The sequence below is a fragment of the Gymnodraco acuticeps genome, unplaced genomic scaffold, assembly GCF_902827175.1.
Source record: "Gymnodraco acuticeps unplaced genomic scaffold, fGymAcu1.1, whole genome shotgun sequence".
Classification (NCBI taxonomy): domain Eukaryota; kingdom Metazoa; phylum Chordata; class Actinopteri; order Perciformes; family Bathydraconidae; genus Gymnodraco; species Gymnodraco acuticeps.
Genome location: NW_022991754.1, coordinates 12,501 through 28,812, shown reverse-complemented (window position 1 = coordinate 28,812; position 16,312 = coordinate 12,501). Strand labels below are relative to the sequence as shown.

Genomic DNA, 16,312 nt, shown 5'->3' with positions numbered 1-16,312 from the left:
TGGAGGTGTTGTGTGTTGTCTCAGAGTGCTAACATTGGAGGTGTTGTTGTTGTTTCAGAGTGCTAACATGGAGGTGTTGTTGTTGTCTCAGAGCGCTAACATGGAGGTGTTGTTGTTGTCTCAGAGCGCTAACATGGAGGTGTTGTTGTTGTCTCAGAGTGCTAACATGGAGGTGTTTTGTTGTTGTCTGCGAGTGCTAACATGGAGGTGTTTGTTGTTTCTCAGAGCGCTAACATGGAGGTGTTTGTTTTGTCTCAGAGTGCTAACATGGAGGTGTTGTTGTTGTCTCAGAGTGCTAACAGGAGTTGTTGTTGTTGTCTCAGAGTCAACAGGAGGTGGTGTTGTTGTCTCAGAGCGCTAACATGGAGGTGTTGTTGTTGTCAATCAGAGTGCTAACATGGAGGTGTTGTTGTTGTCTCAGAGTGCTAACATGGAGGTGTTGTTGTTGTCTCGAGTCCTAACACGGAGGTGGTGTCCCGGATGTACCTGGCTCTGGTTCTCTTCTCCCTCCTGAAGGATCTGAACCTCTGGATCGTGTCGGATCGTTTCCAGATGAGTCGAGGATTCATCCAGAGTTTACTGAGCTCCTCCTCTGCCTTCTGCTCCTGCGTGCTGCACTTCACTGAGGTCTCTATATACCTACTGGATATCTAATATATACCTACTGGATATCTAATATATATCTAATATATACCTAATATATATATGTATCTATATATCTACTATATATCTAATATATCTACTGTATATCTGCTGTATATCTAATATATATCTGCTGTATATCTAATATATATCTACTGTATATCTAATATAGATCTACTGTATATCTAATATATATCTACTGTATATCTAATATATATCTACTGTATATCTACTGTATATCTAATATATACCTACTGTATATCTAATATATATCTACTGTATATCTAATATATATCTGCTGTATATCTAATATATATCTACTGTATATCTGCTGTATATCTAATATATATCTAATATATACCTAATATATATCTACTGTATATCTAATATATACCTACTGTATATCTAATATATATATCTACTGTATATCTAATATATATCTACTGTATATCTGCTGTATATCTAATATATATCTACTGTATATCTAATATATACCTACTGTATATCTAATATATATCTACTGTATATCTACTGTAGATCTAATATATAATCTAAACTGTATATCTAATATATATCTACTGTATATCTACTGTATATCTAATATATATCTACTGTATATCTACTGTATATCTAATATATCTACTACCTGTATATCTACTGTATATCTTACTGTATATCTAATATATACCTACTGTATATCTAATATCTATACTACTGATATCTAATATATATCTACTGTATATCTGCTGTATATCTAATATATATCTACTGGATATCTAATATAGATCTACTGTATATCTAATATATACCTACTGTAATATCTAATATATATATCTACTGTATATCTAATATATATCTCTGTATATCTGCTGGTATATCTAATATATATCTACTGTATATCTAATATATATCTACTGTATATCTAATATATACCTACTGTATATCTAATATATATCTACTGTATATCTACTGTATATCTAATATATATCTACTGTATATCTAATATATATCTACTGTATATCTAATATAGATCTACTGTATATCTAATATATACCTACTGTATATCTAATATATATCTACTGTATATCTTATCTACTGTATATAATATATACTACTGTATATCTATATCTGTATATCTACTATATAATCTACTGTATATAAATATATCTACTGTATATCTAATATAGATCTACTGTATATCGAATATATATCTACTGTACCTGCACTTCCCTGAGGTCAGATACAAACCGTCATATCTCATATAACCTGACTTTTTACCAAGATTCGAAAATTCAATTTTTTTCTCAAATGTTGACTTTTCACGAAGAATTTGAAAATGTTACTTTTTTCTCAGAATGTCAACGTTTCTCAGGATTTAAGTTTTTTCTCAGAATTTGACTTTGTTCCGTTTGCGTGTTGTGTTCAGGAGCTGGAGGAGTTCTGGCCGTTCAGAGCTCTGCTGACGGAGCTGACCCGCAGGCTGAGTTACTGCGTGACCTCTGAACTCATCCCTCTGATGGAGGTGGCCGGGGTCATGGAGGTCAGAGCAACACTCACTACATCCTGTTTTGAATGATCAACGTAACACAAAGATGCAGTTTGTCCCTCACGCTGTCACTATGCCTCTGTTACCAAACATCCCTTCTGTTGTTGGATAGAGTTCCTGAACATTGGAGAAGAGAACAATGAGAAGGGGAGGGCTTCAATGTGTTCCCTGTGACTGCAACTCTATTTCACTGCAACTGGTGAAATGTTCTCAACCCTAAATCAAGAAATGAAAAAGCTAACTACAAATTGATAAATGACCAAAACAGTTGAAGATTGATTTTCTGTCGCTGCAGCTCGACTGCTGAGTTGCACACGTACACTAAAGACCCAACAATTAGAGTTTTAGCATTATATTTGAGGTTGAGAATCTTTTTAAAGTCATTACAGAAGGTTACAAACTAATTCTAGGTAACAGAAAAGATAAAGTCTGAATAGATCTGTTATTATGTGCGAAAACACACAATATGCTGTTATAATAGGAGGCGTGTGGCGCAGTGGGAGGTGCGTTGGTGTCGGGATCAGGGGAGCACAGGTTCAAACCCCACTGCAGTCAGCATGTCGTTGTGTCCCTGAGACACTTCACCCCAAAGTGCTCCCGTGGGGATCGCCCTCAGTACTGAGTCGCTCTGGATAAAAGCGTCTAAGAAGTGACATGTGATGTGATGTAATTATAATTTTGATATAAATCATAAAAGCAGGAAATCTTCAGATTTGGAAACTGAAAAGAGCATTTCTGAGATTTCTGCAAAAAAGGTAGATTTGTTTCTAAGTTATTGTTATTTGCAGAACATTGTGAAAAATGTCCCTCAAAGTTCAAGTATATTCTTCAGCATCCAAATGTATTAACTTTAATAAGATGTGTCTGTTTTCTGTGTGTGATCTCCAGGCCCGAGCGAAGCAGCTTTATAACGCCGGCTATAAGACGCTGACTCACCTCGCCAACGCTGACCCGGCAGTCCTCAGCAACACCTTAGAAAACCTGCACCGAAAGCAGGCCAATCAGATCGTGGCGTCCGCTAAGGTGAGAGTTTACCTGTCGGCAGTACCTCCAGCTGCTCTGGAAGAACACAACATGAAAGTGTTGATATTAATGTTTCTAAAACGCTGTAGCGGACTCATTTCTTAAGTTAGAGTGAACATTCTGAAATCATTTGAACCTAGAAGAGCAACCAGAGCTATTGGTCTCTCTGACGTCTCCATATCTTGTCGGGAAGTCGCCTAAAAGACGTTTAAAAGTTTGGCTCTTTTCTGAGAGCTCAAATCTTCAGATCCAAAATGTTGTCTTGCGTCTCGACGTTGCATAACCAGGGTTCGTCATTCAGAAATGGAAAGCTAAATATATGCATGTACAAATGAGACAGTGGGTTACACTGGTTGTAAGTACGGAGAGAAAAATCATTAGATTTTTTTCCCCGAATTTCATTTTCTTTCTTAGAATTTGACATTTTCAAATTGACGAAAAACACAATAAAACTATAACAACGACTAAAGTAATCCCCTACATTCCTCAAATGTTACGATACAGTTAAGATCCTGAAATCCTATGAAACTAGAAGATCAGACGAATCCATTGACACCGAGCATCTCTCCATAGCTAGTCGGGAACTTCCCTAAAAGAGGCTCCAAAGTATTTGACCAATATGGACAACAAGCGTCCAAAGATGACATCGCCCTAAAACATCAGATATTCCTGTCAGCTGTGTTCCTCTCTCTCCGTGTTTCTAAAAAACAAAACACACTCCCCAAATCTCCAGAAACAAGCGGCCTGCTCACTCAACAGTTAATAACACTCTATCTCTACATCGCCTCGTTCACACATCAAATCAACAACACAGGTACAACCACAGATTCCACGTCTCCTTCAGATGAGATGTAAAATGCTCTTAGGTTTTACACCTCATAAGAAAGGTATTTATTAGAGTTTATGTCCGACAGACTCTCAGATCGTTTTCTGAAATGCTAAATGCTCCTAAAAGTTAATTATTTACACTGTTCCATTTATTTAGCGTTGTTTACGCACTCTTTGACTGCGTGTCTCTGTTGCTCCTACACTAGTCATTTTCAAACACTTTGAGAAACACTTTGAATTTATTATTTAGTTATTTCAAATGTGAAATGTTACCAATATACTGACGGACCACTAGGGGTCGCTCACGGACCACACTTTGAGAACACTGCTCTAGCTGTTTCAGAAATGCCTTAAAAACGTTTGGCTTATTTTCTGAGAGCTCAAATCTTCAGATACAGACCGTAAGAAAGCAGAAGATCAGACGAGTCCATTTACACCGAGACTGTCTCATAGATTGTCAGGAACTTAAGCTTATTTGGTGGTGAAGGATTAGTAAAGGAGTTCCACAGAGAGGCGGAGTCCCTCCCTTTCAGGTGGAGCTCCATTGGGACCTTATTTCGGAAAAATCCTGTATTGAAGTCAATGGAGAGAGAAAGATTATCTTTCCATCCTGTTTGAATTGTGCCATGAATTACACATATGATGTTTGTCAATCATAAAAGATAACTTCCATGTCAAAAAAGTCCCGCGTGCTGGCTCTCACGGAACCCACTAACTCCCCTTGTGTGTATGTACAGCTCTCAACATGCCCAGACTTGGAGTGATTTTCACCTCTTTCAATACTTTCCGCCTCGTTCTGAAAGAAAGAAGTGAAATGTTCCAACCATACTTGCCAACCTTGAGACCTCAGAAATCGGGAGCATTTCAAAACCACCGCGGGGGGTGCTAGTGGATCACCGGAGCTGTTAGATTAACATTAACATGCTTATTGTCGTTCTAAGTGCACTGCCTTGCGGCCTGTAGCACCTTCCTCTTGATGGAGCATGTGTGTGGGCTGGAAAGGAGGGAGCAGAGGGTCGAGTTGTCGATTCTTGTTCTGTTTTCTGTAACTATCTTCCTCACCCTGACTTTCAGTTGCTCGCGCTGCTAAAGAGACGCGCTACCATGGAAACCAAACAATGGTGTAGCTGTATTAAAGTCCGAGAGGAAACAGTCGTGAGTAAATCTGATTTTGGCAGAAATCGGGAGAAATGTGACCCCGGGAGGAAACCGGGGGAGGGCGATGAAATCGGGAGTCTCCCGTGAAAATCGGGAGGGTTGGCAAGTATGGTTCCAACGTGACGGCCGTCTTGGTGTGTGGTGCGAGACGGGAGATGTAGTTCATTGAGCGTTTCACACAAACAAAAGTGTTACTTCACAGTTTTACGACACTTTTATTTATTTTTTGACTTTCAAAATGATCTTTTAAATTGACAAACATCATGTGTGTAACTCGTGGCACAATTCAAACGGGATCGAAAGATAATCTTTCTCTCTCCATTGACTTCAATACATGATTTTTCTGAAATGAGGTCCCATGGAGGTCCACCGGAAGGGGAGGGGCTTCGCCACTCTATCAGGAGAGACTTCGACCTGGTTTGGTGCGATGAACATATTATTAATGTATTGTTGTATGCAAAGGGTAAGACTAAAGAATACACTTTTGCGATTAGCCCCATCGTGCTGTGGTGAGGATCCGGAGTGATGGAGGGGGGCTGGAGTGAGGGGGGGGGGCTTCGGGGCTTTACCTGGGCCCTGGAGGCGATGACCTGCAGGTGAAAGGGGTGGAGGAGGAGGGCTGCGTCGCTCCACCTGAATTTGAAGCTGACAGGGGAGAAGAGAGCAGATGTCAAAGTGTGCCGGTGCTCTGTGATTGGCTTGTGGGAGATGGGGCGAGTCTGATTGGTTTAGCTTGGGGAGGGATACGCCCTTCAGTGAGTGAGAGAGAACTTGTGAATGCGAGGAGAGACTTCCCGTCTTCCTGAAAGAGCTGAGCTTTTTATTGTTAAATAATAATACTGATGTGTTCCAGATGCTTCTGAGTGAGAAGGCGGCCGCTCTGCAGGAGGAGGTGGACGACCTGCTGACGCTGCCCAAAGACCTGCCCTCTGCTCCTCTCAGAGCACTCTGATTCATCCTCTGCTCGTTAGGATGTGTGAAAGCAGAAACACTGTAAAGTATATTTAAAATAAAAGCGGCTGGACCTTACTGTTGGATTTAATGTCTTTATTTCTAAGAGGTGGCGGGGAACAAGGGAAATCCATCAGAGCAATTCAACTGAGGATCTTCTGTGGAAAATATTGAGGTGTTTGTTTATTTATTCAACCTTTAATAGCCAGTAATTTCTTGATTCTGATATTTCTCATAATTCTTATTTAATTCTTTATTGTGATTTTTAATATCACAATAAAGCCTTTTTTTAAAAATCAGAATTACAAGAGAGAAATCATAAAACCTAACTTCAAGAAACAGAACTGAGTTTCCTTGTTGGACTAATAAAGTTAGACTTTTGATCTCATCATTTGAACTTCTTTATCAATACTTTCAATTTCACTTTGTCTCAACATCCTCAATCTTTACTGGAAATGAGCTTCTATAACACCAGAAACGTCCAATAGATGACCAGTATTGCCTAATTAGAGGCCGAGGTGGGCGGGTCCACGAGTTTTAGCCAATCACAAATCGAGTAGAGCGGGCAGGATGTATCAGCCAATGAGACACCGAGGGGGCGGGGCCTGCCATCACAATAGAACACTGTGAGTAAACAGAGGAAGTGAGTCTGTCAGTTAGTTGCAGCATGGAGTCCGTTCAGCTGCTGGTTCTGGTTCTGATGTGGAACCTGTCCTCCGGATCTGTCCTTCAGAACCAAACAAAGACCCGGTTCTCCCCCCTCTTACCACCGACCCAGACCCGGTTCTCCCCCCCGGTTCTGCCGGTTCTGCTGCATGTCTCCTCGGTGTTTCGGCGGGTGGAGCGGCGCTTCCTGTCCGTCACCATCGACTCCAGCCTGGCTTCAGAGGAGAAGTTCATGTCGCTGCTGGGGTGTGTTCTGCTCCAACTTACACACACACACACACACACACATTTAAATCTGTCTTGATGTACATTATTTAATTGAAAATAAAAACCTGTGAATGTGACCTGCTGCTGCACATGAATACACCTGAAGAGGGTCAGGGTCAATGAGCTGTGATTCATCTGGAATCAGAACTAAATACTGCTCGGACTGGATTAGTTTTTTGTTTTTTAAGGTGCTTAATCTTCAGGTTGGTTTCTCATCTAGTGTCGCAGGTCTATATTCTCATCACATGTCACTTGTTAGACGCTTTTATCCAAAGCAAACACTGTGGCCAATCCCCACAGGGACACAACGACATGCTGACTGCAGCTGGGTTTGAACCTGAGACCCCCTGATCCCGACACCAACACACAACCCACTGCGCCACACGTTTCCCTTTATAGTTTATTATAGTTGTGCATATCTGTGATTGTATTTAAACTATATTTAGCCTTTTGCTTTAGTGACATTTTGTTAGTCGTTTTTGCAAATCAAACTCATAAATGTGAATATAACCTTAAACTACATGAAGCTGTGTTTCTGTGAAGAGCTTTAAATGCCTTCAGGTCTTTCCACTGTGTTGCATCCAATTGAAGTTGTGTTGATTTATTTAGTTGTGGTTGTATTGAAACTATTTTGGTCATTTTAGCTTTTTGTCATTTACTCGTAGTTGTATTGCACATCTTTGTTATTGTTTTAAAACTATTTGAAAAGGTTTTGCATCAATCTGGATCCTCTATTCTTAGCAGCGATTCCTGACCGTTTGGTGTTAGATGGTCAGCTTGTCACTGAGACTGTTGCTTCCATCTTTTGTGATGATTTTCTTGCGTACTTTGAGTGGTGAGCGTCTCTGTGTTCGCTTCTCCTCAGTCATTCTCAATAGTAATAATACATCCTGCCTCTCCTCTGGGTTGCTTTGCTCCCATTGGTTCATTAACTCTCGTTGTCCTCTCCAGCTCTCCAAAGGTCCGGACTCTGGCTAAAGCTCTGAGTCCAGCGTTCCTCCGGTTCGGGGGAACGAGACAAGACTTCATGGAGTTCAGCCCGATCCGCCGGGACGCTTCTTCCTCTGCAGGTACGCTCAGGAGAACAGCATGAATGCACTTTATCGCACCTTTCATGCTTCACGCACCCAAAGTGCTTTACACAGAGTTTGAGAAAGAAAATCACAATAACAAATGAGGAACGTAATTAAGATATGTAAAAACAATGAAACATGAACAGTGATACTACTCAAAATGATAAGCCAAATGAAAAAGATAGGTCTTATTTACTCTTAGAACGATCCCATAATATATAATGGTATTTTAATTACGGCTACTCTTTAAAATGTGCTATTAATCAGAAACCACAGGTCTTCAGAAAGAATACACAAACGTTTGAGTTAAGATTTCATTCCACGTCTATCTTATTTGAATTGTTCTATGCAGATGATACGCCGTTCTACGTTCCTCTCTCTTCTGGGGATGTGAGTTATTTAAAAGAGCCAGTTAACTGCATTTATATTATTAAAACCCATTTATCTCAGGACTGAACTCAAAGGAGGAGAAATCGATTCATCCAAATCTCTTGTTTTACACAAACTTTCTCGAGTAAAGTGATCCATTAGTTGATGGCGCAGTTTGCCAGGTATTCTTCCTGCTCGTGAATGATCCATAACATGTCCCTTTTTACTCAGTGGTAGAAAAGGGGTTACTCGGGGAAAGCTCAGGATCCACAGATTTAGGGGATGTCCAAGTTATTTTATCAGTAGAATAAACATATAGACCTTCAGGCTCGTCTTGTTCACGTAAATAAATACATTTTCTGTGTAAAAACAGGCGCTGGGAATGGATACATATTTCTCTTTTTAAATAGAGACCCAGCTTGGCCACTTTGCCTAAGGTGACGTCACGTTGTTTCTCGGTTGTTAGTTGGACATACAAAACTCTCAAATGCCACTAAAAGTAAATACATATATATTGTTTTTAAATCCAGTTTCATATCATTTCCCAACACATGTCCGTCCTGCAGTCTGTCCCGACCTGCAGTCTGCCCCGACCTGCAGTCTGCCCCGACCTGCAGTCTGCCCCGTCCTGCAGTCTGCCCCGACCTGCAGTCTGCCCCGACCTGCAGTCTGCCCCGACCTGCAGTCTGCCCCGTCCTGCAGTCTGCCCCGTCCTGCAGTCTGCCCCGTCCTGCAGTCTGCCCCGTACCTGCGTCTGCCCGACCTGCAGTCTGCCCCGTCCTGCAGTCTGTCCCGTCCTGCAGTCTGCCCCGTCCTGCAGTCTGTCCCGTCCTGCAGTCTGTCCCGACCTGCAGTCTGTCCCGTCCTGCAGTCTGCCCCGACCTGCAGTCTGTCCCGTCCTGCAGTCTGCCCCGACCTGCAGTCTGTCCCGTCCTGCAGTCTGCCCCGACCTGCAGTCTGCCCCGACCTGCAGTCTGTCCCGTCCTGCAGTCTGTCCCGACCTGCAGTCTGTCCCGTCCTGCAGTCTGTCCCGTCCTGCAGTCTGTCCCGTCCTGCAGTCTGTCCCGTCCTGCAGTCTGTCCCGTCCTGCAGTCTGTCCCGTCCTGCAGTCTGCCCCGTCCTGCAGTCTGTCCCGACCTGCAGTCTGCCCCGTCCTGCAGTCTGCCGACCTGCAGTCTGTCCCGTCCTGCAGTCTGCCCGTCCTGCAGTCTGTCCCGTCCTGCAGTCTGTCCCGTCCTGCAGTCTGCCCCGTCCTGCAGTCTGTCCCGACCCTCAGGGCACCAGGAGGTTTCTGCACTGAGGTTAAGAATAGTGAAATATACAAAATAAATAACTTTAATTTCCTTTTCTCTGTGTGTCTAGAGAAGTCCTGCTCTGCCCGGCTGCTGCCCTCCTGGCTGGAGCAGCGTCTGAAGAAGGAGTGGAGCCGACAACAAATCCTCCTGAAGAGGGAAGATCTGCAAAGGAAGTACAAGAGGGTCAAGTTCACAGGTACATCACTCACTATCTTATCTCTTATCTTCAGAGTGATTATTTCAGAGTGATTTCTTCTCCTCTCAGAGTACACGGTGGACCTGCTGCACTCCTTCTCTAACTGCTCCGGTCTGGATCTGATCTTCGGGCTGAACGCTCTCCTCAGAACCTCAGAGAACATCTGGAACGGCAGCAACGCTCGATCTCTGCTGCAGTACTGCGAGTCCAGAGGGTACCAGATGGACTGGGAGCTGGGCAACGGTACGCTGAGCTGTCAGTGGTTAACTGTCAGTGGTTAGCTGTCAGTGGTTAGCTGTCAGTTGTTAACTGTCAGTGGTTAGCTCTCAGTGGTTAGCTGTCAGTGGTTAATTTATCTGTCAGTGGTTAACTGTCAGTGGTTAGCTGTCAGTGGTTAACTGTCAGTGGTTAGCTGTCAGTTAGCTGTCAGTGGTTAACTGTCAGTGGTTAGCTGTCAGTGGTTAGCTGTCAGTTGTTAACTGTCAGTGGTTAGCTGTCAGTGGTTAGCTGTCAGTGGTTAGCTGTCAGTTGTTAACTGTCAGTGGTTAGCTCTCAGTGGTTAGCTGTCAGTGGTTAATTTATCTGTCAGTGGTTAACTGTCAGTGGTTAGCTGTCAGTGGTTAACTGTCAGTGGTTAGCTGTCAGTTAGCTGTCAGTGGTTAGCTGTCAGTTGTTAGCTGTCAGTGGTTAGCTGTCAGTTAGCTGTCAGTGGTTAGCTGTCAGTGGTTAACTGTCAGTGGTTAGCTGTCAGTGGTTAACTGTCAGTGGTTAGCTGTCAGTTAGCTGTCAGTGGTTAGCTGTCAGTTGTTAACTGTCAGTGGTTAGCTGTCAGTGGTTAGCTGTCAGTTAGCTGTCAGTGGTTAGCTGTCAGTTAGCTGTCAGTGGTTAGCTGTCAGTTAGCTGTCAGTGGTTAGCTGTCAGTTAGCTGTCAGTGGTTAGCTGTCAGTTGTTAGCTGTCAGTGGTTAGCTGTCAGTTAGCTGTCAGTTAGCTGTCAGTGGTTAACTGTCAGTGGTTAGCTGTCAGTGGTTAACTGTCAGTGGTTAGCTGTCAGTTAGCTGTCAGTGGTTAACTGTCAGTGGTTAGCTGTCAGTTAGCTGTCAGTGGTAGCGTCAGTTAGCTGTCTAGGGTTAGCTGTCAGTGGTTAACTGTCAGTGGTTAACTGTCAGTGGTTAGCTGTCAGTGGTTAGCTGTCAGTGGTTAGCTGTCAGTGGTTAGCTGTCAGTGGTTAGCTGTCAGTTAGCTGTCAGTGGTTAGCTGTCAGTTAGCTGTCAGTGGTTAACTGTCAGTGGTTAGCTGTCAGTGGTTAGCTGTAAGTGGTTAGCTGTCAGTTGTTAACTGTCAGTGGTTAGCTGTCAGTGGTTAGCTGTCAGTGGTTAATTTATCTGTCAGTGGTTAACTGTCAGTGGTTAGCTGTCAGTTAGCTGTCAGTTAGCTGTCAGTGGTTAACTGTCAGTGGTTAGCTGTCAGTTAGCTGTCAGTGGTTAACTGTCAGTTAGCTGTCAGTGGTTAGCTGTCAGTTAGCTGTCAGTGGTTAGCTGTCAGTGGTTAACTGTCAGTGGTTAGCTGTCAGTAGTTAGCTGTCAGTGGTTAACTGTCAGTGGTTAGCTGTCAGTTAGCTGTCAGTGGTTAACTGTCAGTGGTTAGCTGTCAGTTAGCTGTCAGTGGTTAACTGTCAGTGGTTAGCTGTCAGTAGTTAGCTGTCAGTTAGCTGTCAGTGGTTAGCTGTCAGTGGTTAGCTGTCAGTTAGCTGTCAGTGGTTAATTGAGCTGTCAGTGGTTAGCTGTCAGTTGTTAACTGTTAGCTGTCAGTGGTTAATTTAGCTGTCAGTGGTTAACTGTCAGTGGTTAGCTGTCAGTTAGCTGTCAGTGGTTAATTTAGCTGTCAGTGGTTAGCTGTCAGTGGTTAATGTAGCTGTCAGTGGTTAGCTGTCAGTGGTTAGCTGTCAGTTAGCTGTCAGTGGTTAACTGTCAGTGGTTAGCTGTCAGTGGTTAATTTAGCTGTCAGTGGTTAGCTGTCAGTTAGCTGTCAGTTGTTAGCTGTCAGTTGTTAGCAGAGGGTACCAGATGGACTGGGAGGTGGGCAATGGTACGCTGACTTTCATAGACTGGGGGGTCACCAGAACTTAAACTGAGACTTCCTAGTATCTCAGTTTCCATAGTGACGGGTACCCAGGGCTCGAGACTAATGGCTCCCGTAGGGACCGTAGAAGATCAGTTCCTGAGGCAGTAAACTCTCTATCCACGTGTTCAGGAGACGCACCATGTTTATCCTCATGATGCTGCGGAGATTAGGAGGAAAGCTAATGTTAGCTGTTAGTGGAGTGGAGAGTCTGAAAACCCACCTGTTTGGCTTGTACCTCGGCCATTACAAAAAAGTAGCACTTGAGCATTAAACTGATGCAGCAGCACTTGTCTGGCTTATTGTGAATATCTGCACTGTTCTTGTCGTCCTGAGTTTGAATCTTTATGGTTTATTGCACTTACTGTAAGTCGCTTTTGAAAAAAGTGTCAGCTAAATGTATTGTTAGTTGTGAGCAGCTAGCTGGTTACTGTTGGCTTTTTGTTTTTGGTGTGAGCTAATGACCGATAGATGTTGGTAATCCTTTGCTGTTAGTTGTTAATTGTCAGTTGCTAGCTGTTAGCTGATAGTTGTTAGCTGTTAACTGTCAGTTGCTAGCTGTTAGCTGATAGCTGTTAACTGTTAGCTGTTAACTGTCAGTTGCTAGCTGTTAGCTGATAGCTGTTAACTGTTAGCTGTTAACTGTCAGTTGCTAGCTGTTAGCTGATAGTTGTTAGCTGTTAACTGTCAGCTGTTAACAGTTAGCTGTTATTAGCTGTTAGCTGATAACTGTTTACTGTTAGATGTTAACAGTAGTCTTAAGAGTTTAAATGTAGTTGTTGTTTAGAAACTTTACACTGAGGTTAATGTTAAGAGTTTCTCTTTTCTCCCTGTGAATTGTACTTTATTGATTTCACTCAGAGCCTTGTGGGCCTTCATGTTGTCGGTGCTTTAACCTCAGTGTTCATTAAATGATTAATTCCTTCTGCTTCATGTCTGCACTTTAGTTCCAGTTATATTGAACTCTTGCGGTCTTTTATTTGAGTTTCACTTCCAGTTTTGAAGCCGTGGGAGAATTGAATGACTCTCAGACAAGAAGTGACTTGTTGTGGTTTTAACTTCCTGTTTTAACTTTTTGCCCTTTTACAAACCATCAAGGCTCATTATAACAGTCAACAATGTAACTTGGCGTTGAGACGGTGCAAAAATACAAGCGGGTCCTTTTCAATATAAATAAGTCCAATAATGGGAAAAGTTTCTCTGCGTTTTTGGAGCGCTTTTGCAAAAACGTTGAGTTCCTTCTTCCATCCGTTGATATGAGGTTTAGCTTTGAAATATTTACATTTATTTATTTTTTTACTTTGTTTTTTTTTACAATTTTTTATTTGGATCACATTTCAACTTCAGTGTACATATACATATGTAGTTAAATAGTTGTACAGAGTGGTCCGTCTTTCTTTCTTTTTCTTGACAAGACAACAACAATAAGCACACAATAACATGGGGTGTTTTCTTTACAATATAAAACATTGACAGGATAGATCCTTAAATAAAATATTCAAAGTTAGACAAAAGAAGGGCGTATCGGGGTAATATACACTTTCCATTTCTCCCAAATGTCCTCAAATCTATGTTCCTGGAGCCTCAAAGAGAAGGGTATTCTTTCCATTACAAAGATTTCCTAAATGATATCGTACCAATCATCTATAGATGGGCTGTTTGGTTTGAGCCAATTCTTTGTGATTGCTTTCCTGGCGGCTGCACTCAACATCCCAAACAAGTATTTTGTTTTAATATTTGTGGATGTTGAGTGCAGGAAACCAAAGAGGAGTTCATCCCAATTCAAATAAATGTTGTTTCCAAATATGATGACAATTTCTTTATAAACCTTATGCCAAAAGGTATTTACTACTGGGCAATCCCAGAGCACGTGGTAATGGTTTGCTTCCTGGGAGCCACAATTTCTCCAGCAGCTGAAAGGACCAGCATGGTGAGACTGCTGAGCGGGCGCGATCAAAGATCTAGTGAGACTCTTCCAGGCGAACGCTCTCCATGAGGAGGAGCTTGTTATTCTCCATTGGAATCCACAATAGTTGGTCCAGATTTCCTCTGGAATACACCTGTTGGTTTCCCTTTCCCATTTTAGTTTTATGTATATGGTACTTGTTTTTTGAATCTCCTGGAGTCCCTTATATATTCTTGATATCACTTTGAGCCCTGAATCTGTACCATATGCACCAATAAATACTTTCAGTAAGTTGTTTTCGAACGCCCTCTGGTTCTCTAGCAGAGAACTGTTCATGGGGTGGCGTACCTGAAGGAATCTGAAAAAGTCACTGTTATTTAGCCCATGTTGTATTTTCAACGTTTGAAAATTGTTCAGTGTCCCCCGATTAAAAAAAGTACAGTAGGAAGAGAGGCCCCGATCAGCACATCCCTTATAACTTGCGTCTAGCTTACTCGGGGTAAAGTCGAGACCATGGGAGCACCATTTCAGGATCTTTATCTCTTCAAGCAAGCCACTCTTTGTTATAACCTTTAACCATGTTTTCAGAGTCAGATTGATCCACTTATTACCCGTTTCCATTAGGTTTTTAATGAGTCTTGTATCCCCTAATCGTGCCTGTATTGGAACTGCCCCGGACACCCTCTCTTCAATTTCTTTCCATCTTGCTTGGTAATCTGATTTACACCAACAGAACAAAATCCTCAGTTGGGCCGATGTATAATAGTCTCTTAAACAGGAGAGTGCAACACCTCCCTTGTTCTCAGCCAATTGAAGAGTTTGAAATCGTATTCTCGTTTTTTTCCCTGCCAAATGTAGCGCGAAATTAATTTGTCCCATTCCTTGAATTGTTTATCTGTTATTTCTATTGGAAGAGTTTGAAACAAATATAATGTCCTAGGCAAGACATTCATTTGAACTGATTCAATTCGTGATTCAAAACTTAATATTGGAATTAAATTCCATCTCTTTATGTCTTCCTTAATTTTTTTAATCAACAGATTAAAATTCAAGTCATACAATTTTGTGAGGTCTTTTGGGATGTTAACTCCTAGGTATTTGATGTGATCCAGATCCCAGTTTAATTGGATATTCGACTTTAGAATCTGGCTAGGCCTATAATTAAAACTTAATATTTGGGTATTTGAATATTCAATGTATAACCTGAGACGGAGCTAAAGTCATCTAGGAATGCTAATCATTTCAAAATTGAGCTCTCTGGGTTTGACAAGTGAATTAAAACGTCATCCGCAAATAATGACATTTTATGTTCTTGGCCTTGTATTTTTATGCCAGCAACATTATTTTCCTGACTAACCCCCTGGCTTAAAGCCTCAATAAATATTGCAAATAATAATGGACTTATTGGACAGCCTTGTCTGGTCCCTCTTTCCAGGCCGAATGATGCTGATATGTCCCCATTTATTTGTATTTTTGCCCTTGGGTCATTATAAAGTGCTTGAATGGTTCTAATAGACGATGGGTGAAATGTTCTATACAATAATTCCCAATTGACTCGATCGGAAGCCTTTTCCGCATCAAGACTCAATGATACTGCCTCCATTTTATTTGTAGTTATATGTTCGATCACATGTAAGGTTTGCCGGATGTTATCTTGGGTCTGCCTTTGCTGAATGAAACCTGTCTGGTCTAGACTTATTATCCGGGGGAGGATAAATATTTACATTTATGAATAAAATGTTCACTCAACAAACTCAAGTTGTCCTTCCGGTTTGAACTGGTTTTATGGGTTTCAGAGCCCAACAGCTATCAGAAGAAGGCGGGGGTGCGCGTGGACGGGTTTCAGCTGGGAAAGGACTTCGCCCATCTCAGAGAGATGATGTCACAGTCAAAACTTTATCGACACGCCGGGCTTTACGGTCCAGATGTTGGTCAGCCTCGAAATCACCGGACCGACATCCTGCAGGGGTGAGAGGCACGGTGGGGTTACTACAAATAATATATTAATAAAGCACACTCAAAATACAACCATTAAAAAAAAAACTGTTTATTTGGAAAGTCCACCTCGAAAGTATTTACAACATTTAAAAAGTGTATTAGTTGAGATTATACCATTAAAATATAAATAATTGAATTAAAACGAAAATAGCATTAAGTCAAATAAATGTTAAAAATCTGGATGAACCTGGAATTGAAAACATTCATCATTTGTACCTAGATATTTTTCTACTTCTGTTTCTTTTTATTAATGCATATTTATTTAAATGGTCATT

The 16,312-nt window shown here is 41.8% G+C and overlaps 2 protein-coding genes across 2 annotated transcripts in view; both read left to right on the top strand.

Moving 5' to 3' along the window:
• Window positions 1–328: 328 nt before the first annotated feature.
• Window positions 329–6,226, top strand: helq (helicase, POLQ like). Its single transcript, XM_034199216.1, has 4 exons — window positions 329–627; window positions 2,069–2,182; window positions 3,077–3,211; window positions 6,051–6,226. The coding sequence occupies exons 1-4, from the start codon at window positions 481–483 to the stop codon at window positions 6,147–6,149; spliced, it is 495 nt and encodes a 164-aa protein (XP_034055107.1). The 5' UTR covers window positions 329–480; the 3' UTR covers window positions 6,150–6,226.
• Window positions 6,227–6,779: 553 nt separating this feature from the next.
• Window positions 6,780–16,312, top strand: part of hpse (heparanase) — a 21,020-nt gene continuing 11,487 nt past the window's right edge. The window contains exons 1-5 of the mRNA XM_034199218.1: window positions 6,780–7,060; window positions 8,033–8,151; window positions 9,886–10,014; window positions 10,084–10,257; window positions 15,836–16,007. Of these exons, the coding sequence (XP_034055109.1) occupies window positions 6,816–7,060; window positions 8,033–8,151; window positions 9,886–10,014; window positions 10,084–10,257; window positions 15,836–16,007 (839 nt within the window). The 5' untranslated portion in view covers window positions 6,780–6,815. The remainder of the gene's footprint in view (window positions 7,061–8,032; window positions 8,152–9,885; window positions 10,015–10,083; window positions 10,258–15,835; window positions 16,008–16,312) is intronic.

Bases quoted from the DNA above. Each gene is read 5' to 3' on its own strand.
- helq (XM_034199216.1), top strand. From the start codon at position 481: ATGTACCTGGCTCTGGTTCTCTTCTCCCTCCTGAAGGATCTGAACCTC. The intron at 2,183-3,076 runs GTCAGAGCAACA...TGTGATCTCCAG, and splicing joins AGGTGGCCGGGGTCATGGAG to GCCCGAGCGAAGCAGCTTTA. The intron at 3,212-6,050 runs GTGAGAGTTTAC...GATGTGTTCCAG, and splicing joins AGATCGTGGCGTCCGCTAAG to ATGCTTCTGAGTGAGAAGGC.